We start from the raw sequence: 24,566 nt of genomic DNA on the forward strand, positions 1-24,566 counted from the left end.
TTTTTTGTTGAGTAAAAATCTACTTTAAATTATGGAATTGCTTATAACCGTTTCTTGTTTATAGCCGCGCTGCTCAGGGACTGGCAGACAGCACATCTGGTGGAGGCGTAAGAGGGTGAGTGAGTGGGGGGGATCTGTGCGTACTATGAAATCGAAATCTGGCGGCAACACTGAACAATGATAAAAATCATGGTTTAGAGATGTTAAGTTTGTTCAAGTTTCCCTATAGAGTTTTATTTTGAATAAAGAACGGGTCATTGCTTCAATAGGACACTGCAACTTTCAAGCTAAACTGACATGAGCCACAATAAACCAGTCAAGTAGATTTTTTTCCTTTACCCTAAAAAATAAATATTATAGGAAATCAAATTTGGAATTCACTGCCTGACCGATAAAAAGGTCACTCTCATATTTCATTTGGACTGCCTTTAGTTTTGACAACAGTACGCATTCTCTGTCGCATCATCTCCACATCATTTATTTCAGTCTTAAATCAAGGATTCTCAATGAGCTTCAGGTCTGGATTCTGTGGTGGCCAATCTGTGTGTGAAATGATGTCTCACACTCACTGAATCACTCTGGTCACGACCTGGTCATTCAGTATATTAAGGTAGTCAGCTGACCTCACGTTTTGGACACAAAACATTGCTGAACTTTGACCTGACCAACTAAACACTGGAACAGGGCCAATCTAGACCAGGGGTGTCAAACAAATTTCAGTTCAGGGGCCAAATACAGACCAGTTTGGTCTTAAGTGGGCCGCAAATTTAAGCAGGAGAAATATCAATTTCAACATTATTTTGTCCTATAAATATATGTAAAGTAATGGAAGATACAGACAATATCCCATCTTTAAATTTCCTTATTTGTGACAGATTTTTATTAAATTTGGGAAAAAATTGTATTAAAATTGAAGTATTTTGGAAAAGATAAAGATTTCTTTTTCAACAATTTGAGATTAAAAATGACTGCCATCATGTGATAAAAGCATGGAAAAACTATGAGCCCTGGAAAATAGTGAGTATATTCATTGAATTTATGTTTTTGGAAATCTGAGATACAGTATCTACAACTGAATTTTACACAATGATCCATGTTTTCTGTAATTTCCACTTTATCCTGCAGGCCGAATTTGAGGGCCAGATTTGGTCCCCGGGCATCGAGTTTGACACGTGTGCTCTCGACTCATCAGACTGCAAAACCTTCTTTTATTGATCCAGAATCCAAATTTTATGCTCCCTAGCAAATTGAAGCCTTTTTTCCAATTAGTCTTACTGATGAGTGGTTTTCTTAAGGTTACACAGCGGTTTAGTCCTAATCCCTTTAATTCCTTTGGCCTTGTACATATGGAAATGCTGTTACTTTCACTATTAAACAGAGCACTGAGTTCTACTTTTGTTTTTTTGCAACTTGATTTCACCAAGCGTTTAAGTGATCGCAGATCTCAATCATTACAGATGATGTATCCACACTCTACTTCCAGTTTTTTAATAGAAAAGTTCTTCATCCAATTTTAACAGTTTCAGCAATCTCCTTAGATGTTTTGTCTGCTTGATGCAGGCCAATAATTTGACCCTTCTGAGACAGATTCATTTCAAACGTGTAAAGCTGAATACTTCAGACATGTCAAAATAACACATGACCTATCAACCCTGTTTGAGAGACTTACTTGATCATAGTATTTGTTGATGTACTTGTAGAGCTCGTGCAAAGCCACAAGGCAGTTGACCTCGGCGGCGTAGTTCTGTTTTGGGAGATTAAAAATAGAAAAGTGTAAAAATGTCAGAGGGAGGAAGCTGGGAAGAACGCATTCGCTGACATTCATATTTAATTTCAGGCACCAGATTTGGCTCCACATGCAACCTCCCAGAAGGAAACTTCCAGGCCCCAACATGATTTACACCTACTTCTACTTCTGCTTCAATATTTGTGCTAAAAGGAAGAAAACAAAGGTGGGGGACGTACTCGGGAGAGTTCTGCTAGAGCAGAGTTCATCTCCTGGTCACTGGCCGAGATGGTCTGACGGATGTCTGCGTAGTACCTAGAGGAAGATGATGAGATACACAACCATCAATATGTATGGACAAGACATCAGTTCATCTTTTAAAAAATTATCTTATTTATTCTTCTGATTTTAATGAAAGTCTTTTTGTCCAGATAGATAAATGACCAAAACACTAGATTGTTTCTTCTCGGGGGACACTGAGGGGGCTATAAGGTCTGCAAAGCTTACAGCTTGAAGAAGAAAAGTTGAAAGTAACCATAAAGCATCAGTTCTGCGTTTCCCTTTTCATTGGTTTTACAAAGTGAATCACTGTTACTTGTGATGAATTCATTTTGCTTTTGTTAGCACTGGATAGGAATGAAATGAACTTCTACAGTGTTGGAAGGCAGAAACTCTCTTTGAACCTGACTTATGCTTGTTGTTTGTAGTAAATCTTCCCATGTGGACAGAGGCTGCAGGGGCTTGTCGCCCCCTAGGGGTTTGTAATGCTACCTTAGAACATAATTACAATTACAAAGCAATAAATCTTATGATTCAAGTGGAAATGTGATGTTATGTTGGAAAATCTAAACTAAAAACCACTTAGTTATATCAAACATCAAAAATTTCCTAATGATGGTTATTGTCACCATCAATACTTTCTTTTTCATTTGGAAAATCACTTCGTAAGCTTGTAACTGTATGACAATGGCAGCATAACTCACACTTATTCTAAGTCAAATCGATAAAACAATATTCTGTCTAGGAATTTGAAGTTTGATAACACTCTCATTCTCTCTCTACAGCAGCACTTGAGGATCCGTCATTAGTGTAATCAGCAGGCTTTAAAAAGCAGCAGACATGTGCGTGTAGCAGTCTGCTCTCAGACCATCCATGCATGGCAGCCTCAGGGCTCAGTCTACCCTCTGTCTAACACTGGCAGATTGTTTTTCATCCCTCTACTTGGCCTCCTCAGATCATTTTTAATGCCTGGGGTCAGTGGGGTGACTGGCTGCCATATTCTTACCTCTCCACCATCTGTTTGTAGCGTGGGATGTCTCTGGCATACAGCAACTTGTTGATGGGGGAATCCTGTGCAGAAGATACATGGGTCATGTCCTGAATATTATACAGAGCAGGTGAAGTAGCACCCTGCTAAACCTGTTATATACAACACTAACACAGTTTGAGAATCATTACAATTACCAAGTACAGCATTTACACAATCCCCTTGCATCCTGCTACAACTGGTTGTTTTTCACTAACGGTGCGCTCAGCTTACCCTTCCCAGTTTGTGGTCAGCGATGGTGCAGGAATCCATAAAGGTCTGAGCGATGACGGACAGCACAGCGTCTACGTGGTCCGAGGTTTGCACATCGAAGATAAACTGTGGGTTCTTTAGGATGTTGATCCAGAAGCGCAGCGGCAAACTGTTCAGGAAGAAATGACCATGAATGCTCGCACAAGTAGTCCTCAAAAAGCATCGATGCGCATCAGTAAGAAAGGGAAATAAACTTAGCGAGGACTCATCGTTAACATTACAGACACTGGCAATGCTCTCAAAATTAACAAACTTCAAATAACCATCAGTGTTTTCATCCTATTTTTGTGTCATGAAAGAAGTTTGAATGCTCCTGTCTCGCCCTTGGTTAACACACAGGGCGGATGCAAAAACAGAAGCTCCCACAGATTTAATGATGTCCCTGTGACTCACGTGGAAGTGAGAATCAAGTAGCTCTTCATTAGGTATGAGGGAGCAGAAAAACATGATCATTTACAGTATTGCTATAGATTAGATAAACCTTTGTGTGCAAGCATTAAATTTTGTCTCACATGTTGCTAAAGCTACTCTTTTTGTAAATAACTCATGAGTCTTAATTATGAGAGATTCCAGAAATTTCTCACCACCACTGAATTGATATATTTTTTTTTTCTTTTCTTTTCTTTTTTCTTTAGATTTTCTTTGGTATTTGAACAAAAAATCCATCCTTTGAAAAAAATAAAAAAAAATAAATCTCCTCTGACATGTAAACCAACTGGGCTTTGTCTGGATTGCTGTTACCTGTTGGTTTTCCAAATGTGGATGGTTTCGGGGTCGGTGATGTTATGCTGCAAAGCTTGCTCATCCAACAAGTCAAAAAAGTATTTGACAGCCAGGGGAACAGGGCGGCTGGTGCTGAGGATAGCGGTGAATAAATCATCCACAAACTTCTGCAGAGTGCCCTGTGATGGAGGCCACAAAGTAACGTGAATGAATAAAGCATGAGACCAAGGAGTGACACCTTCATTAACGCTACAGCGCACATGTTTCACACTTGAGGCTCAGTTTGACTGCATGCGACAAAAGGGGTGTGATGTTGTCTGTAGAACAGAGGAAACGTCATCCTGCCTGATGATGTCACACTGATTTCAGTTGTTCTTGTTGATTTGTTTTGATTTGACTTGTTCATTTGAGCTGAGGTCTTGACACTTTTTTGATATATATATTTAGCTTTTTACTTTTAGGAGAAATTTTTTTTAATAAAAAACATGCACAAAAGAGGAATTGGAAAGTGATTGTATTTAATCTAAAAAACCAAAGGCTAAAAAAGCAAATAGGGAGTCAGGGAGTTTGTTCAAAAAATTATCTAAAAATGTCCCTGACCACGAGCAGAAGAAAACTCCTGCTTCTCCTATCCTGATGATCAGGGCTGTGGAACACTGGAGCCTAATCTCCCCGACCAAGTGGCGAATCCAGAAAAACCAAAACCCTGGAACAGACTCTCACCGTTAAATAGAAATTCATTTTACAGAAACTCCAGTCAACAAACATGGAAGAAAGAGAACACACTTAAAGGGAGAACATGAGAATTCCAGACAAAGAATGGTGAACAAAGCTGAGGCTGATTCCCTGTCACAGGCTGTGAGACAAAGTATATCTTTTTAGATGTTATTATGTTATGTATCCCCCCCTTCCTCATGTGTAACACTGCAAGGGGTGTTTTTTTTAATCGATTTAATTAATATATATATATATATATATATATATATATATAAAAACAATATTTTTCTCATTGTAATTTTCACATTTTCGTGGACGTGTGTTGTCTACTGCTGGAGACATTGCCACTTCTCAGCAGAGCAACCTAACTACTGGGCATGTTGACCACCTCCTGTTCCTATATAAAAACCTTGACAATTGTGCCACTTTTGCACCTCCACTCCAGTAGATGGCGCCGTAGAGCCACTTTGCTGTGCGGCGCAGCACCATTTCTGTAGTAGAGGCAGTCACAGTGGCAGAAGTGGACTGACTCAAATCCCAAACAACATGGCTAACAAAATAACAATGCCTCCACAGTACAAAGCTGACGTTTAGAAGTACATTGGCTTCCAACTTAAAGGGAGTAAAAACGAGTTTGATAAGGACAACGCCGTCTGCAAGATTTGCCTCGCTCCCGTGAAATACTGTGGGAAAACGACTAATTTACGAGCTCACCTAGCAGGACATCATGCCGAGGTGTTAGCAGAGAAACAGGCGCATCTCTACATTTAATATTGATATTACCTGGGTAGAATATCACAATATATTGTGATATCGCGATAATATCGTATCGTGACCCAAGTTTCGTGATACGTATCGCATTGCAACATCCTTGCCAATACTCACTTCTAAACACTGCGCTCTCTTTCGATATATTTCCCACTCATAAATGTGAGCTTACCCTTTGTTAGAGAGGGCTGGTGAAGGTCATAAATATGAAATATAATAAACATTATTCATATTTTTTTTCCAAGATTAAAACGTGCATAGCTGTCACAAAAAGATTGCACTACATGTAGTGTTACCTAAGACTACCTATACAGACAAAAAACTAAAAGATAGAAAAATTAGTTCCCGTGTATATTGGATTATAAATCCAACATAATTTTCAGATATTTTGCATTTGTTCAGAATGATCTAAATTCAGATTTTAGAGAATATATAGATAGATAAATACTAATAATGATATATACACTGTGTTACCTTCATGGACAGCAGGCGTGTGAGGTAAATCTCAGGAATGGCCTTGGCCCGCTCCCCGCCTCGCTCCCTCATACTGCCCCTCCTGTGCTTGGGAAGCTCCGACTCCTCGCTGGCTTTCACCAAATGCCAGAGCCTGACACCACCTTCCTCTCCATCGTCCAGCATTGGGGTCTCTGTGAGGAGGCAAAGAGTCAGGTAAAGAAAAGGCTTCAAAGAGGCATTTAAAACATGGTCAATGAAAATATGTACTGTCTTAACTAAACAAATGAGACCACTTAAATGCAGCTTTTAGTTTAAACGTATAGGAGGCCACAGTGACCTCTACTGGTTCTTTTCAAACTGTACAATAGATTAAAAAAAGAGCTGGATGGTCAGAAACTGTTTAGCACTAAACACAATTTGATTTGAAAATGCTCATCTATCCACAAAATACAGAATTATAATCAAACTGCAATAGCTAAAAGCATGTATGTTGTTCTTCATAATTAGTTACCAGACAAAATTCCCAGAATTCTAAGTGTTTTTTATCTGATATAAAATACAACATCTCAATTTATAATTATCATTCCTACTTACTGTTATTATCTAAATTAATATCTGTCCACGGGCTTGTTTTCATTTGTGATGAATTATTCGACAAACAGGTTGTCCAATCATGCAGTTACGGTTAGTTACTGTCTATTCTCCACATGTTAAAAAATGTTGGCAGTCAGTGATGTTTATATTCATGTAATTTTTTTAAACATTAATGACAGATTCATAAACCAAAAAATATTTTTAAAATTTTCACGAGAAAATGCACATACTGTATCCTTTGCTGCCCTCATTGTGCGTGTCTAGGATGTAAGAACAAATAACACTATTTCTCACTGACTACATTGATTTGTTTTGGGTTTTTTTTCAGTTTTGATTAAATTATTCACAAAACTTGTCTGCTGGGTTCCCTTTTTAGATCCAATAAATTTAATTGACCTCATGATTAAAAATGCAACTGAAGCTTCATATTGAACAATACAAAGGGCTGCATTCCCATACATAACTAACGTTGATTCTATAAGGTGTAGGGATCATATCACACTATGAATTATACACTGAATCACAAATACAGTATACCCTAAAATATATTTAAACAAAATTTCCTAAATCCGTTCATATTCCATAAGTGTACAAAGACCTCTACTCACTTTCTCCAGGCATGTAATCATGGTTGTCATGGAGATGGTGTTTGTTGTTTCTGGGGACAAGCGCCACCGTTGCTCCATCTGGAACCTGCATGGGACAGTTTCACACTACTTTCATTGGGCAATCACTGCTTTGTGGCACACATGGTGAGTTGATGTGAGGTAGTGCTAATATTCTGTGTGACCTTCACTGACCTTGTAGTGTTGCAGTGTATTGAGGCGCTTCCATGAACCTTGTACTACTGATGTCAGATCCTCATCTGAAAGGATGAGGTGACCAGCGACGCCTGCACGCCACTCTGAGGGATATGTGTTTCTGTAAGTCTCTGCTCAGCTCTGTGTGTTAGCTGAACATGCTAACCATCAGTGCACCCAAAAGCCACTTTGTGTTAAACTCACCCAGATGTAATGAGTCTATGTGTGGCCTCTGTGAGAAAGCTGTGCCTTTCCAGGTTTGCTCCACAAGTTTTTCCTTCACCTGAGTAATGGTGTCACAGTCCAGTACCTTGGCAGGGACCGTCTGGGTCAGAGTTCCTCCATTAGCAGCTGGAGCTGGCATCACAACATTTAGTGTCTACATCCAAAACAAGAAAACAAAGCAGTAGACATTTAACATAGAACCAAAGTTTGACTGTTAACCTCCCACCCTGAGACCTCCTAGCACTAACTCTGCAACATTTAACAGCCGGGTGCTTTTACCAGTGTGCGGTACTCCACGTCCTCTCTTAGCAGCCGGTTGTCATTCAGTGTGTACTTTGCTTTTCCTGTCACAGCATCCACAGGTCCTTTGTCCACCTGGTGCTTTATGGCTCGGAATAGCATGTAGAACGACTCCCCAGCTGATTCCTGTACAAAGAATTGAAAACAACAATGTTTAAGAACAAGTAGTAATCAGAGTGATGGAAAACATTCACCCTGTAAAGCTTTAAAGGGAGGATAGGTGATTTTTTAAAGCTGGCATGATTTTGAATGTAGCTTCCCCGACGGCCCCGCCTTCAACCCCCTCCCCCCTCCCCTCTGTGCTCCGTCTCACTCACATGCACGAGCGCCGGTTCTCCAGAAGCAGACCTCAGCTCATCGCTTGTATTGTGTAGAAACTTTGTCGTCTCATTCAGCAGTAAGTGAACACTAAACGTTATCATTATATATGTTAAAAAACTCTGTTTTAAGTCCGTCACCGGTGATGCGCTTCCAGTGTGAGCTCGTGCACGCAAGGGGTCAAGAACGAGCAGGGAGACAAAGAGATGTGATTGGTTAAAAAAAAAAAAAGAACCGTCTTTTTTCGTTGGTCAAAGTTATTACAGATATACAGCTGCTACAGATGACAGATTTTCTTCGTTCCTTTTTCAGAGAACATAAGATCTCAATTTCTGTCAGGACATAAAAACTATTTCAACCAAAAACTAAAAAAGTGTATCTAGAGTAAAGCACCTACCCTACCTTTAACTAAAGGACAACTTTAGTGGGGCACTTGGGAAAAAAATAATAATACAAAGATAAGAAGCCACCCTGTTGGCTGAGGTCTTGTTAATTTTAGCCTATTTGGTTCAGACACATATCTGTCTGTTGCTTTCCTCTCACTGTTTACAGGCTTATTAACATTTCAACAAAAAAACTAAAAAAGAGTCAAACAATGTGAACAGCTACTGTCCAGTGGAGTAACAGTGCGTAATAAGTGATGCATGTTCATAAACACTACTTATCATGGAGTTGTTCCAGCTTTGTTTAATAAGCATGGTGATTGTGTATGCGCCGTATAGGCATACCTCCATAATATTTGTGGACATTTGCAAGTGCCGATTATTTCTAAAATAAATCCAAAGAACCGGATCTTTCGGTGTGAGCCATGTTTTCAGGCTTGTTTTCCGTCACACTGCTGCAACTACATTCAAACTAACGTGTAATAATGACACTGCTTTGCCACAGCATGACACTCATTGCTAGTGTGTGTGCTATAACTTACACTAAACATGGGATGATGTTTTGTAGAAAGGAACATAATTATAGATGTACACCCTTGCTGCAACTGCTTCTACTATACAATGACACAAAACATAACTGATGTCATCTCCCTGTTCACACCTACAATACAATGGATTATCTGCACTCAGTCTACTTTACATTCTTTCATCTAATAATGAATGACCAGGACTGCAGGCTCCACTCCAGAGGAGAAAACTTGTTGCATTAAAGTGAACTCCTACCTAGCGGAGGCTTTTAACTTTTGAAAAGAAAAAAAAAAATGTCCTCCGATTGATCCTGTTATAGAGCAACATGTGAAGGTAAAGCCATTGCTTAATGTTCACAATTATGGTGCTATCCACCCAATAACCCATCGCTTACTTGCCTTTTATTTCCACAAAAACCACAAAGCGGCAACTTTGATCACAAACTGGTGTAAAAAGCTCAGCTGCATACCCTCAGAAAGGTGAAGAGACAGATAGACATCCAGTTAGTCAGGAGCTTCTCAACCACCGACTCAGTCCTGGAAAATAAACAAACCAAACAACACAAAAGGTGTTTTAAAGCTGGTTTCTACACTGATGCTACAATTCAAAATGCATACTACATGTATTATGTTTATTAATATTATGTCATATTTATTCATTGCATCATCATATTTCTAATAAAGCTTTGAATGTTTTATTAATTCAATGTAAGACAACCATCCTGTCTGGTGGGGAACCCCTGGATTCTGTTTTGGGTTGCTTTACAAGTTCCTTTAAGATCAAAATACCCAATGATACAATAATATTGAGTTCTATAGGATATATAGAGCTCTTATATAATGAAAAGTTTTATAAAATGCAGTCTACTGGTAACCCAGTCTTGGCTTTTCTTCATTTTTCTTTTTAAAGTTCTTGATAGATATTTGAGTTTGAACCTATAGTGCTCTATGAGTTCAAGCTCTGTGGTATATTTCACACCTCTAAAATCTCATTCTACATACTCTTTATGAAGTCACTGGACATTTGTTTATTCACACAAGGATGAGCACAAGAAACTGTTCTATGTTACAACATGGTAGAGTGAATTGTTATGTCTTATTAGGTACGGTAAAAAGTGTGTAAATTTGATGTACTTCCATAAAAAGTAAATATTCTCACCTCCGTAACATCAGCTTGGGATTCTTTGCTACATATTGCTCTACAAGATCATTGAGCAGCGTCTTTAGGATATCAGTGAAGTAATCCAGTTTACCATGCAGGGCTACAGTCAGCAAAGAGGCCACGTAGGCTCGATCTCTGGGTGAAAATGTTCGCTGGACCTCAAGTGTGTGAATGAACTGCAGATAAGAAGAAAAGCAGAAGTTTGTACATTCTTACACATTGAATCTTTGGCTTTGCTCTTAAAATCAGTGTTGCTGACCTTGGTAAGAAAGAGTTTACTGTTAAGCAGATTGGACAGCTGTACAAGGCCTTGCTCCACTGTTTGCCTTCGACTCTCTGGAACATCCAGATCTCGTCTCAGTGGGGAATCCTGGTGGCCAGGAAAGAAAATGCGCTCTGCGTACGCTTTGTAGTCTAAGATGGGTATGCCAGAACCCACCAGGTCACTGGACATGTCCATCATCTCCGTCATCAGGTCTGAAAGTTTAATAGTTTGGGATTTTGAGGGATGGTTTCTTTAAAGGTAAAAAAGCTGAAGGCTAAGAGAAAACATAGAACCGTACCTGTGAACTCTTTCTTACAGCGGTCTCTCACGCTGGTCTCCAGGTTCTCCAGCTGGATCTGCACCTTCTTATAATCCCTCATGGCCTGTTTACTCTTTCTCCTAACAAACAGTGAAATAAGGACAAACCAACAAAGGGTCAGTAAGGATGTAACGCACTGAATATTAAAGGTGACAGAGAGAGTTTTACCTGTATATCAGGACGATGATGATCACAATGAGAGCGACAATGGAGGCACCAACCCCGACCCCCACCTGAGCCTCTAGAGGAAAGGTGGACTGTGCCTGGCTGTCATACTGCACCCGGCCCAGGGAGAAGTTCAGGTTCCCCATCCTCACCTGGGAACACAATCACTAGTTTGAACAGGTACAAATATTACCCCAACAAGGAACTATTAGTTACCATGTTGGTTTTTAATGTGGTACTAAAAGTAGCTCAAGAATCTTTCTGCCCAGGGTGTTCTTCATATGACAGGTTTCCTCCATAAAAAAACACCTGTATAAAAAAGCCTTAAAATTGAGCTCAGGTCATCTGGTGAATGTTTGGAACATTAAAAAGTGTCACTGAAAATTTTTAATGACTGTAAAATATTAGAAAGTCTATTTTTTTAAACACTGCGAACCGTTTAGTTGTGACATTACTCAGGGAAGGATAGTACGAGCAGATGGAAATACACAGCTCGAACTTCAAATTATCTAGATTTGAACTCGCTCATCGTGGAAAAGGGAAAAGTATTTGTCAGTATTTAAAAGGTTCAATCTTAGAAATAGGACAAACATATAAATTCAGCAGTTTTTTTTAAAATCTAAGCTGCTAAAGAACATCAGAACTAGAATGTCCTGGGACTTCCTATGACCCAAAGGTGAAGATAGCTGTGTGAGAGTTTGGCTCCCGACTTAACTTCCACTTATCCCCCTTTTAATTCCCCATTTAAATTAAATTTATTTCTCAGGTGTCTTTCACATAATATCACAGTCTTATGACCTTCCTAATTATGCTGATAATACAAGACTCCTAACCCTGTGTGTGCCACTGTACGTGACGGGACAGCAATGTCACATAACAGTGCTGTTCTGTACCTTATAGTTAGTTAGAAATTGAGAAAAATATATAATAAAGTATCAAAAAATAATAATTTGTACAATAACGTTTTAGAATTAAGGTTTGTTTTTGTGGCAGTCTTTTGCTTATAAATCAGAATAGGTTTTGGTGCTGTAGTATCAGTATCAAGGCTCCGAAAGGATCTGTTTGCTGAACTGAACTGTGAATGAAGAGTGTAGCTGCACTGTTGAATTCACTCACTGTGAACTCTGGCAGACTATCCACACCATCCTGCCTCTTGCTGGCTGTGACTGAGGGCTGCTGGGCAGGGGGCTCACAGTAGAGGTGGTTGTGGGTTAGAGTCTTGACCGAGCACAGACCCTCTCCAATCCGAGCTTCTACTTCCTGCTTGTAGATGGCGAGATCCAGGTTCTCTCCCTACAGTGACAGACAGTATATCATGACGATACTAAAGGAATTATTCTCTTGTTCTTCAAGACTGATTTTCATTAGACCGCTTCAGTGTTAAATCTAAAGATAGGTTCATAAGGTACGTGCGTTTGTGAGTTGGATTATGTGCATTAATCATACCTGTCAAGTATTCTGTTTTGGTCAGGAAACTCCCGTATTTTACCCCTCTTTCCCACCATCGTCCCGTATTGGTATTTTCCCGTAAATTTCCCGTATTATAATGTAATAATAAGAAAAAGATAAATTAATAAAAATGTTCCTCTGCCTCTCCAAACTGAACGCCATCACTAGCCTTGCGACCACCTGAAGTGGCCTGGGTGGTAGTTCTCGTGAGATTACTGCCAACAGTGGGAACAAACCCGGAAACAACTCAGAAGCGAAATGGATGAATGTAAGAAGACGTTCCGGCAAAAAACAAACAAATCACTCATGTAAATACCTTGGAAAATGGGACAGAGAGTTTACCTCCCTAAAAAGATGGGTTACAGTTACGCGTTCTGTAAGATTTGTAACTGAGATTTTAGCGTCTCCCACAGGGGAAGGAACGAGGTAAGTCACCATTAAAAATCAGCCAATCACAACCATCACAAATACATTTCTTTCAAAAAGTGTTAAAGGATGTAAAGTCTGTGTATAATAAGATTAGTCATTGTAAATGCCAGAGAACCACATGAGTGAGCATGATAATTAAAATAAAATAAATGTAAATGTCTAACTTAAAGACAAGCAATGTGAAAGTAACAGTAAATGTGCAACGTGTTGACCTGTATATGAAATGTCAACATATTAAACAAATGTGCTTCATATACCCATTTATGTTTCATTTTGGCTGTATTATAATGTAGGAAATAGTGATGGGTGAGATTCATCGAGATTCAAGAAATGTCGAGTTTTCTAATTTGGCGAAATAGAAAGCTACAATAATGCATGTATCGATATTTACATTTTATAGGTTATTTTGTATCAAAATACTAATTTTAGGAGTCGCTGCTTTTACTTCTCAAAACAGCATGTAAAGCACAGTTAGATGGATTAATGAGTGCATCCTAACCCAGACCTTCCCCATAACAAACCACGCTACAGAACTCACTCACACGTGCTGTCCCTTAGAGGAGAAAAAGCCAAAAGTAGCAGCTGTTTGTTAATAAATGAGCCTGTGTGGCATTTTGCAACAGATAATTTAACCCAGATTTGTCTTTCTGGTCAGACTTCATTTGAAATAATATTATTCGAGATTCATAGCGTATATCACCGGTTTGAGAAAATATATTGAGATATGAGTTTTGGTCCATATCACCCAGCCCAACTAGGAACGTTCACAGCATTTAAATGTCAACAAAGGTCGGCCTACAAGATTCTAGTCACATAATTGTATTTAGTAAGAGGTTGACAAATGGCTATTTTAGATTTTATGTACACTTAAAATAAAAGGGATACTGGAGCTTGGTTGGGGTGGTGGGACGGCTCATAGCGGGCGCCAGAAAAATTCCTATATTTTCAAATCCAAAACTTGACAGGTATGGCATTGGTGTGTATGTGGGAAAGCTGACTGAGGAGGTATGGGTATGGAAGTGGCATGTGGGTTTATGACCTGAACCTGAAACAGCTCAATTTCTTAAAGAGTCATAACACAGAAGAGGAATTCTGAGCGCCATCTAACTGTGTCTCCACTGGAACTCAAGGGTCTTTTCAGTCTATTTGGGTAAAATGAGGTCAAATGAGAGAAAAAAACAAATGTTACAAAAGTTATACAAGTGACATTTTGCCGAGTTGTGCACAGTTGTCTACAATTGTCTTTTCTTTGGCATTTTCTGTTGGTTCTTTGGATGTATTTGGGTAATGAAAAAACAACATTAAAAAAAGATAGGTTGATAAAAATCTGGGTTTGGTGCTTCGTAGAAAGAACTGCAACTATTTAGTCATTGCTCCTCTTGTCATACATGCTACAATGAGACAATTGAAGCAAGCAAAAGCTGTCACATTTGACTGAAATGATTGGCCATCCAGAGGTTAGCATTGAAACCTGTTTAATGAAAGTAGTGACAGTGGAACGGGAACTGATCTGAGACCAATGCTCACCTCTACAGAGATGATGCTGCCTGGTTTGTGGTGGTATGGTTTGCTGGGGTCATTCTGGTTCAGTGGATATAATCTGGGGTTGGGCTCGTAGCTGAAGGCCTCATTCCCAACAGCGCTGAAGTCAAAGTGAAGGCTGTCCAACAGGAAGTGAACTCTGACCCTCGCCCTCCTGGCATCTGGACCGACAGCTGGCGTTGGGCACAAGATGAGGGAGGAGCTGTTGACTGTGCAGCGCGACTCGTACTGTAAAACCAAAGAGGGGCAGTGAGAACGTGAGTTGCTGAAAGACTTTGATGAAAGCGAGTTGTTGAGTTGAACCTGTTTGACGTGGCACAGTGTTCCCTCAGGGCAGTCGGCCTCGGGAACAATCCTCCTCCACCTCTTTAAGGAGCCACGGTCCAGATGTCCCTTTCTCCTGATGATGCTCCTCCTCTTCCTGGGAGGGAGAGGATCTGGAGGACTTAGTGTCACCCTTAGTTTTGGTTCTTGAACTACATCCAGGTTCTGACCCAGGACTTTGATGATTCGGCCTCCACTGTGGGGACAGAAGGATTTTGTTTCAAGTTTATTATACGACATCAAAGCAGCACCGAGATTCCAACATGTTGGCAATTGATGTGTTGTGTCTGTTGATGATGCAATTGTGCTATGCTTTCAAGCAGAGGTGAAAGTAGCTGATTACAAGTACTCATGTTACTGTAATTCAAATGCTTTCATGGGTACTTTTACTGATTTAGAAATACTCAAAAAAGTACTTGTACTTAATGAAGTTATACAATAAGTAATTTGTTACATTTCTACACCCAACCGTTACTGGATAAATTATTTTTTGTTTTAAAATGATCAACGGACATTGTGAAACTACAAAAAAATAAATGACCAGACAATCAAATGCATCCCATCATAGCCAACCAACCAGATTAAATGTAATGCACCGTGCCAAAAGAGTATTGGATGCTGGTTATTTTGTTAGAGCATCACCAGAAGATTCTACAATCACCATGTAACCAACACTATGGGAAGTTGTGCAAGTCCCTTAACCCCAATCCAACTGCTCCCCAGAAACCTGCAATTGGCAGCCCACTGCTACCCTTTGAAGAAAATGGGTAAAATGCGGGGAATAATTTCACTACGGTAATTACTTAAGGTTACATTGTTATTAACCCATGATGACAAATCATCTGTTATTGGTGTTATTTTATTTTTAAAAGAATTGTACATTTTGACAAACCTTTTGTTTTATACAGAGGCCTTTGTGGAAAATAAATTAAGTTCCAGTTGTGCCAGATTTCATCTCTTCCTTTTTAAGCTTATACATGAGATGTTTACTGTATGCAAGGACACCGTAAAAAGATTTATTACCCAAAATAAACATGGGTATGAAAGTAACTAAGTAACTTTTACTTTGAGTACTATTTCATTGAGCTACATTTTGCTTGTACTTGAGTATTTTTATGTATGACCTACTTGTACTTCAATTCAATTCAACTTTATTTATATAGCGCTAACTAAAACAAAAGTCATCTCAAAGCGCTAGTACCTCTACTAAAGTACAAGTGCTAGTCAGGGCCGGCTTTAGGTCATTTGGTGCCCTAGGCAAGAGTGGACTTTAACCCACCCATGAAAGAATAAAAATAGATAAAGTTTTTTTTTTCTTCAAGTCTATACACAGTGTGTACACTTTCATTTGTTTTAATTATCAAGACAAAGCAACACAATTCTGCGACACAACAAACCATTGAAAAAAAATATCATACAATCATACAATATAACACCTACACGTATAGCGCAAATGTCTGGAAGGACCAATAACAACAATGGTGCAAAATCCAAAAGCAATGTAAAGCAGTGCAATCAAAAGTTAAATTAAAATATCAAAGTTTCAGTACAAGGACATTTCTACTTTCCTGTTTGGTTTTACTTGTACAACACAAATTTTAAAACCAAAGAAGATAATGTGCAAACAACACAATATAATAATATAGAATAGAACAATAATTAAAATAAAATAAATATATACATTTAAAAAATATAAATGTAAATATTAAATTAACTCATTCACTGCCAGCCATTTTCAGAAAAGCTACCACCCTCACTGCCAGCAATTTTAGAGCATTTTGACTGATATTTAAAGACCCACAGAAAATTTTGTAATATGACGACCTAAAATCTGAAACCATATTCTGAAAGAGAAAAAAAAATTGTTTCTAGCTTGTTTCATTCTTCCGTAATCAGCAGTTGAACATAGGTAGTTTCACAAAAAATGGCAGTTTCTGAGCAAAAAGCTGAAAAAAAGAGCCTTTTTCTGTCAATGACTATGAAAGTATTTTTTTTGGATTTGAAATTACGTATATTTACGTCAATGGCAGTGAAAAACATGTACAGTGATTGTAAAGGGTGTGCTTCACGTTCATTATACCTTTTTAAATTACTATTAAAAAAATAAAAATAAAATTTAGGCGTTTGCAATTTGGCGCCCCTCCATCAGATGGCGCCCTAGGCGGCCACCTCTGTTGCCTGTCGGGAAGGCCGGCCCTGGCACTAGTACTTGTACACGAATACAATTTCAATCAAGTAACAGTACTTCTATTTCAGTACTCTTTACACCTCTGCTTTCAAGAAACATGAACCAGTTCTAAAGGAAACCAGCAACGGGTTCAATCTAAGAGCATACAGTATAACAATTTCTGTGATCAGTGAGTGTGGAAGGGAGAAATAAGCACTGGTTTTACTACTGGTTTAAAAAACTCATGACACAAGTTAAGGACCTCTTTCTGTGGTGTGCTGGGGATTATGTTGAATCATGCAACTTTGTGCTTCTGAAAGTGTGATTGGTAACAAAATGTGTTTGTAATAATAGCCGGGTTTCAAACCATTGAGGGCAGTCAATCTGACATCTTTACAACAAAATAAGCCAGATTGAAATACTTTGACTAAAATTTCAAGTTGTACAAGAATTAATCAACAACAGTACTTCATACCAAATATATTTTTCTTTTCTTTTTTTCAGCAGAAAAAAGTGGTTTGGGGGTTTAACTACCCTTTAAGGAAGACAACGCACTTAATAACTAAAGTGTGTGATTCTTTATTTTTATTTTAAAACTTTAAACTCTCTGGTGCATTGTAGCAATTGGTCTTATGCATTAGTGAATTCCTTAACCATTAATGAATCCGGATCCATGCAGGAAACAATAAGTGCTTGATAAAGGTTTTTAATACAATCATGCAATAACCTAGAGCAGTGTTTTTCAACCTTTTTTGAGCCAAGGCACATTTTTTTCATTGAAAAAATCACGAGGCACACCACCAGCCAAACATGTTAAAAAATGATACTCTGTAGCCTATATTAACAATATAGCCATTCTCATCAAAGTGTCTTGAATAGGAATCAAATAAACACAAAGAATAAAGGACTTTATCATCATTTGTATTTCTTCTTTCAAATAAAAAGTGCACTTAACATGTCCACTTCAAAAATACAGCTTGAACATAACAAATGAAACAACAATGTGGTCTTAAAGGTAGTAGAAAACGTCAAAGTGTTTTGCAAACTCTAATTCTGTCCAAAATTATACCATAGCACTGTTGGATAGCTTCTCGCCACACACCAAGCACAACGGGATCGGTGTCGTTGCATCCCCGGTGGAAGTAAATCCAAATGAAACATAACTCTCGCTGTATTGCCTCGAGCTCACCGTCTTTGCTTTCTTTCCTCCACTCATACTAGGGCCTTCTTCTGGGTCCGAATTTTGTCCAGGGCCCAGTTCGGAATTAATATTTTTCCTCTTCAAAAACTTCTCCATCACTGTCACCGTAGTTTCGCTTACCCACAATGCTTTTACCGCCAGCTGTCACTTTCATGCCTCACTAATTCTCTTGTCTCAACGGACAATGCAATTCGCTACCTGCTGCCATCTAGTGTTATGGAAGAGTTTTACATGATTACGCTCTCAAGGTGGGTTCACACCGAACGCGACTGAAGTGACTGAAGCGATGCGATTACATTAAAAATCAATGTAAATGACGCAACGTCAATTTATCCCCCCCTCAGCGACGCGACTTGCATGATCAAAGTTGAAAAATTTTAACTTTTTAAGCGACGTGAAGCGATATCTCCCGTCCTCCACTGTCTGTAGAGCGGAGGCAGCAGCCCCTCCTCCCGCTCCCGCTTCAGTGCTGACGGCTGCAGCGGAGGCTGTTCTACTTCCTCAAAGTATCAGGTTCAAAATTAAAGCGGTAAATTTCTTTAAAACCACAGTAACTACTGATCAAACACATTCTGAGTGAAGTCATCCTTTAATATCTCCATTAAGTTGATCATTTAACCGTAGAAGCGGAGCAAGAAGGGAAAAAAAAGACGTCTTCAACACACTCTCTCTCTCTGTCTCTACCCTGTTACCGGGGCCACACACACACACACACACACAGCTCCCTAGTGATCGCGTCGCTGGAGCGATGAAATGATGGACTGACAAAAAAGCACCACTATGTGCAAACTACCGATCAGGGACGATTTAAGGCAACGGCATCGCTTCCGTCGCGTTCGGTGTGCACGCACCTTTAGTCACTACTGCAGCACGGACACTCGACAATGGTATATTATTTGCAGATAATAATTAATATGTTTTCAAAATTTTTTTTTAGACCAATTAGGTGAAATTGGATAATTTCCCACGGCACACCTGACGATCTCTCGCGGCACACTAGTGTGCCGCGGCACAGTGGTTGAAAAACACTGACCTAGAGCACCTTGATTATGCTACACAGTATGAGTGACTTGTAATTTGCTTTATTTAGGATTTAGATTAACATTTTTATGGGATTCACATTGTTTATAGTTTTCTGCCCTCAAGTTTATCTCTGAATATTCAGAGATCACAGAAAACGTCTTCCTTGACTTTAAAAGTTATTATTGTCAAAAGTTGTGAAATACTGCACTTCTGAACTTTTTCAAGCTGATTGACACACTTGAGTTTAATGTTTTGTAATAGACATTATCACATTGATCTTCAATTTTATCCACAGAGCTTCAAGACAAAAGCTATTTTTAATACAAGCTTGATAAAACTACTGGGGCTTCCTTCTTCCTCTCTCAGCTTAACACCTGATTCAGATCAGCAATCATGTGGCGAGGAAGTGTATAAACTGTAGGACCTCCCCCTACTAGGCAATATGTGTTGTTTGGTTGCTTTGAAACGGAGATTAATAGTTGTCCCGTTTTTGGGCTTATTTTAATCTCAGGTTTTAGAGTTTTGTCTTTTTGTAGTTAGTGGTTGGACACTGGGTATAATGACCCTCTGTGGGCCTGGCCTAGCATCCTGCCTTTTCTTGAGTATGGACAGGTCTCCAGTCCCTTTCGTTGATTATAATTATGCTTTATATATACAGTAATATGTTTTGTGTCCTTTGATATAATAAAAAAAAAAAACCTTTAAAAACTACAATCTTGGGTTTGGTGTCCCCAAAGTTGCGGCCCCTCGAGCCGAATAAAAATAATAATAATAATAATAATAGCTTAGATTTATATAGTGCTTTTTTCAAGGAGACTCAAAAACCATCATTCAATGTAATAGACATTATCACATTGATCTTCAATTTTGTCCACAGAGCTTCAAGACAAAAGATATTTTAATACAAGCTTGATAAAACTACATTTTTATCTCATCTTTATTGAGTGAAAAAAAAAAGAAAGTTTGGGTAAAATATTAAGGAAAGGTGCCACAATTTTACAAATCGATACCATAACCAACTACTCCAAACCATCAATTCCACTTTTTCCTAATAATTATTTATAAAAATTCACAAGTTCAATCTTTTACAAATTACCTTTATTTTTATTGTGGGTGTACATTTACAAATGTTATCTTTGTAACTCTGAAAAGATTTTAGGTCAGGACCCATATTTTGGGTGCCATATTATGACAATTATATACCTATGTACTGTAATTGTCTAAAATTAGAGTAATTTGTGACTAGTGTAATCTCACCTAACGCCCAAAAAAAAGCTAGAGATAAGCACCAGCAGACCCCCGTGACCTTGAAAATGAGCAAGTGAGTCAGAAAATGGATGGTTGTGTATAGTAAATTTGTAGCACATCACCTCAGAAAGCTTTTGGACGGTGCAGCCTTTGTGATGTTGGGGTTGGGAGTGTAATGGTAGACAACACCCTGCAGGTGGCGCTCTGCTCCACCAAACCTCACAGTGATGGCGTGCTCGCCGGTTCTGTTGCTTCGTCTTGTCAGACAGCGGATCTGATCCTCCTGAATGTTCAACCTGAGAAGAGAGAGAGACGCTAATCTGTGGTCAGTCCAACCTTTGGAGACTTCTGCTTGTTTGCAGAAGAAAAAAAGTCGTAGCAACCCTATGGTTTGTTCCACTGAGAAGAATGTGAAAAAAAAAAAACTAACAATGATGGAATGAATGAGTAATAACACACATTTAAAAAACAATAATTTTGCGTATACAGTAAGTGTAAATAAACAGAATTTAGTGCCTTTTGAATAGATTTATTTCTATGGTTTTTATCATTTTCGACCATCTGCCACCTGGTGTGGAACCAAAACAGACCTTTGTAGCTTCAGTTCATGTTTTAATCAAAAATACTTTCTATCATCATTTTGTGTGTTTTTTGTGTCATTGTATGTGTTCTTGGTGTCATTTTGTGTATTTTGTTGTTGTTTGTCTGTTCTTTTTATTATTCAGTATATTTTTCTCTTATTTTATGTGTTTTTGTTCTTGTTTTTGTGTGTCGTTGGTATTATTACAATTATTCTCTCTCAGTGTGTGTGTTTTCAGTGTCATTTGGTTGTTTCTTATGTTGTTTCTCTGTTATTATTATGTATTTTGTGAGATCTTTTGCTCTCTTTTAATGTGTCTTTGTTGTTATTTTGTGAGTTGCTGGTAATATTTAGTATTATAATCATTTTTAACTAACAATAAACATTATAAAACCCCTTATTTTTAATGCTTTCATTTGGTAATTTTCCCCTCTCTCTCAAATACTCCCTGTAGTGCCATCGCGTCCCCGAAACGCTATACGTACCCCCATTTGAAAAACATTGACTTACACTATGCAGGGCACACCTCCAATCAAGACGCTGACTTCACTGGGTTGTCCGGTCCTGAGCCTGTGTCCTGTGATGGTGAGGGACGAGCCCCCTGCTTTGGGTCCTCTTTGGGGAAAAATACTGCTGAGCACTGGATTCTGGAGAAACATAAAACAATGAGATCCAGACAATGCAATGAGAAGTAGTAATCAATAAACCTTTGCTGAGCAAGTGATTTACTGAGAACATAAAAAGAGAAGCACCACAGGGCATTCTGGGAAAGAATTCATCTGATTAGCACTTCAGGGGCTAATTAATTAGGACCACTGTAAAACCTCTCACTGCTTTGTGAACAGGGGCGCACCTTATTTTTATTGTAATGAACTGGATCGCTGTCATCTCACACCAGACACCAAAGGTACCTTTACGGTAACAATGAGCTAAAAATGTAACCTTTTCATATAAACATACAGTTTGTGAATTATTCTTTAAAACAGTGTATTTCACTTTCAGGCCACTGTCCAAAACAGGCAGCTTGGCGTCACTTAGTGGAAATAACAGAGGACTCGCTTCTCAGTGAGGTCTCGGTTTGTTTGTTTATGGTCCACACCCGAGAGAGATTACTGTGCTCTCGTGTGTGTGTGAGTCAAACTCAGGGGGCAGATTTAAAAACAACCACAGCCTGCAAACTAGGCGTGAAAAAGCCCCAGAGAGGTCATTGTTATAATAACTGATTAAGCTTGACACAACTAGTCAATGTGGTATTCAGCAGATGATATGCCAAGTTTGAGGCATTCAGTGGGATGGTTCATAAGTACTTAATGGGTTGTGTTTCAACTGAAACAGTGTGAGTAAACTAACCCTGGGCAGCATCTCTACAGCTGGGGCTTCCTTCTTCCTCTATCAGCTTAAGACCTGATTCAGATCAGCAATCATGTGGAGAGGGAGGAGGAAGTGTATAAACGGTAGGACCTCCCCCTACTAGGCAATATGTGTTGTTTGGTTGCTTTGAAATGGATATTAATAGTTGTCCTGTTTTTGGGTTTATTTTAATTTAAGGTTTTAGAGTTTTGTCTTTTTGTAGTTAGTGGTTGGACACTGGGAGTAATGACCCCATGTGGGCCTGGCCTAGCATCCTGCCTTTTGTTGAGTATGGACAGGTCTCCAGTCCCTTTTGTTGATTATAATTATGCTTCATATATAATATTTTTTGTGTCCTTTGATGTAATATAATAAAACCTTTAAAAACTACAATCTTGGGTTTGGCGTCCCCTAAGTTGCGGCCCCTCGAGCCGAATAATAATGATAATAATAATAATGGCTTAGATTTATATAGTGCTTTTTTCAAGGAGACTCAAAAACCATTATTCATTCACACCAGTCACTCATATCAGCCATTCTGGGGGTAGTAAACTGCAATGTAGCCACAGCTGCCCTGGGGCAGACTGACAGAAGCATGGCTGCCCTTTCGTGCCTATGGCCACTCTGACCACCACCAACATTCACGTACAATTCATACTCATTCATACGAGGCAATGTGGGTAAAGTGCCACAACGACAATGACATGGATAGAGTAGGATTGAACCCCCAACCCTTCGGTTATTGGACTTCCCACTCTACCAATGAGCCACAGTCGCCCTTATCACCCCAAAAGTATGATTTCTAGTGAAATGTTAGCCATACTCACTTCTTTGTCTTTATATTTAAAATACATTCTCTGGAAAAGTTTACAAAGTTTTGTGGGCGTGTCTGTTGCCCATGGTGCCGGGGCTCTAGGTCTATGTCATGAAATGGGAGGCACTCACACGGGGAGAGGCGGCGCGGGTTGAAAGAAAATAAGTAATATTTCTTAATAGATTACTATTTTATTTTGGAAAATGTAAAATATTACCCATATGTGGCTGTAGTTGATTTTGGAAGGTCTTAATATAGCTTGATATAAGACCTTTAAAGTCCTGGAGGAGACAGTAACAGGTAAATTCAGGCTGGTTCTTTCAGGGTGAAATGCATCAATTTAGTGCTAACATAACACTAGCAGACAAATGCAAGTAAAATGCAGGTTCTGTTTACTCCACAGGCCGTGGCCTCCTCGTGTCTGCTGAGTGCCGGCCTGGGCCCCTCGATTCCTTTGGGCATTAAGGCTACCAGCTGAGTTGTAGTCATGGCACTTTTTTTATTTTTTTTTATTTTTTTTAAGAATTTCCTTAGATTTGTTCACAAGCCAGTCACTGAAAAAGCCAAGTATAACTACGTTTATATCCAACAACGACAGAAACCCACAAAAACACATAAATGGAAAATAAAGACTTATCGTGTCAGCTCACTGCTGTATACATCTTTATTACGGTATATAAAACGCTCTTTGCAGTCAACTCACCTGAAAGCTGAAGATCTGAGCTGACAGGCCGTGTCCTCCTCCCCTCACTTTGACTGAGGCGTGGCCGCTCATCTCCTCTCCACTGCTCGTCGTCTCACACACAATCCTGAAAGGTGCAGCCGTGGGCTTGATGAGATGGTGGAGAGTGTGTGTGTGTGTTGAGGGCTGATGCCTTACCGTGAGGAGACTTCATATCTGCTGTGGATGACACTGCAGGGGACACCAGCCACTGTGACGGAGCTCTGGATGTCCTCAGCTCTTTGGCCCAGGTTAGAGCCAGAGATGGTCACCACTGTGCCCCCCTCCACAGGACCAGACACTGGGTCCAGCTGAACGATAAGAATAAACACACAACGAGTCAAGCTTTGAATCAGTGTTTTGCTTTGAATCCTACAGAACAGCTGAACAGTTAGAGTGTAAAAGTCTCTCTATCATACTTTATCATCATACACATTAAAATTAGCTTTGTTGCTGCAACTGTTGTCAGATTAACGTTGAAGTGGACTGCTTGGAGCTGTCAGCTAGAATGGTTAACGGTGCTACAAACAATACGGTAATCACGGTAAGCATCAAATAAAATTAATAAATAACGGTTTTGTTGTCATTCTATCCTGTAACCATCATCTGTTTGATCATTTACAATTTACAAGCCTCTTTCAATCCAAACATCAGTAATTCAGACTGCTGAAGGTTGAACAGAGATCCCAAA

At 39.1% G+C, this 24,566-nt stretch overlaps 1 protein-coding gene across 3 annotated transcripts in view; it reads right to left on the reverse strand.

Moving 5' to 3' along the window:
• Positions 1-24,566, reverse strand: part of LOC114466991 (plexin-B1-like) — a 109,212-nt gene that overhangs the window by 4,007 nt on the left and 80,639 nt on the right. For 2 of the 3 annotated variants that reach the window (XM_028452914.1, XM_028452912.1), the window contains 21 exons: positions 24,035-24,186; positions 23,858-23,963; positions 21,501-21,637; positions 20,533-20,706; positions 14,433-14,967; positions 12,144-12,320; positions 11,031-11,179; positions 10,842-10,942; positions 10,538-10,755; positions 10,276-10,454; positions 9,587-9,653; positions 7,868-8,014; positions 7,568-7,742; positions 7,364-7,467; positions 7,172-7,256; positions 5,988-6,160; positions 4,047-4,207; positions 3,267-3,414; positions 3,012-3,076; positions 1,966-2,041; positions 1,670-1,744 (listed from right to left, as the gene is read on the reverse strand). In XM_028452914.1, the coding sequence (XP_028308715.1) occupies positions 1,670-1,744; positions 1,966-2,041; positions 3,012-3,076; positions 3,267-3,414; positions 4,047-4,207; positions 5,988-6,160; positions 7,172-7,256; positions 7,364-7,467; positions 7,568-7,742; positions 7,868-8,014; positions 9,587-9,653; positions 10,276-10,454; positions 10,538-10,755; positions 10,842-10,942; positions 11,031-11,179; positions 12,144-12,320; positions 14,433-14,967; positions 20,533-20,706; positions 21,501-21,637; positions 23,858-23,963; positions 24,035-24,186 (3,204 nt within the window). The remainder of the gene's footprint in view (positions 1-1,669; positions 1,745-1,965; positions 2,042-3,011; positions 3,077-3,266; positions 3,415-4,046; positions 4,208-5,987; positions 6,161-7,171; positions 7,257-7,363; positions 7,468-7,567; positions 7,743-7,867; positions 8,015-9,586; positions 9,654-10,275; positions 10,455-10,537; positions 10,756-10,841; positions 10,943-11,030; positions 11,180-12,143; positions 12,321-14,432; positions 14,968-20,532; positions 20,707-21,500; positions 21,638-23,857; positions 23,964-24,034; positions 24,187-24,566) is intronic. The other variant, XM_028452913.1, reaches the window with a different exon arrangement.

This window comes from Gouania willdenowi, chromosome 7, assembly GCF_900634775.1.
Source record: "Gouania willdenowi chromosome 7, fGouWil2.1, whole genome shotgun sequence".
Classification (NCBI taxonomy): domain Eukaryota; kingdom Metazoa; phylum Chordata; class Actinopteri; order Blenniiformes; family Gobiesocidae; genus Gouania; species Gouania willdenowi.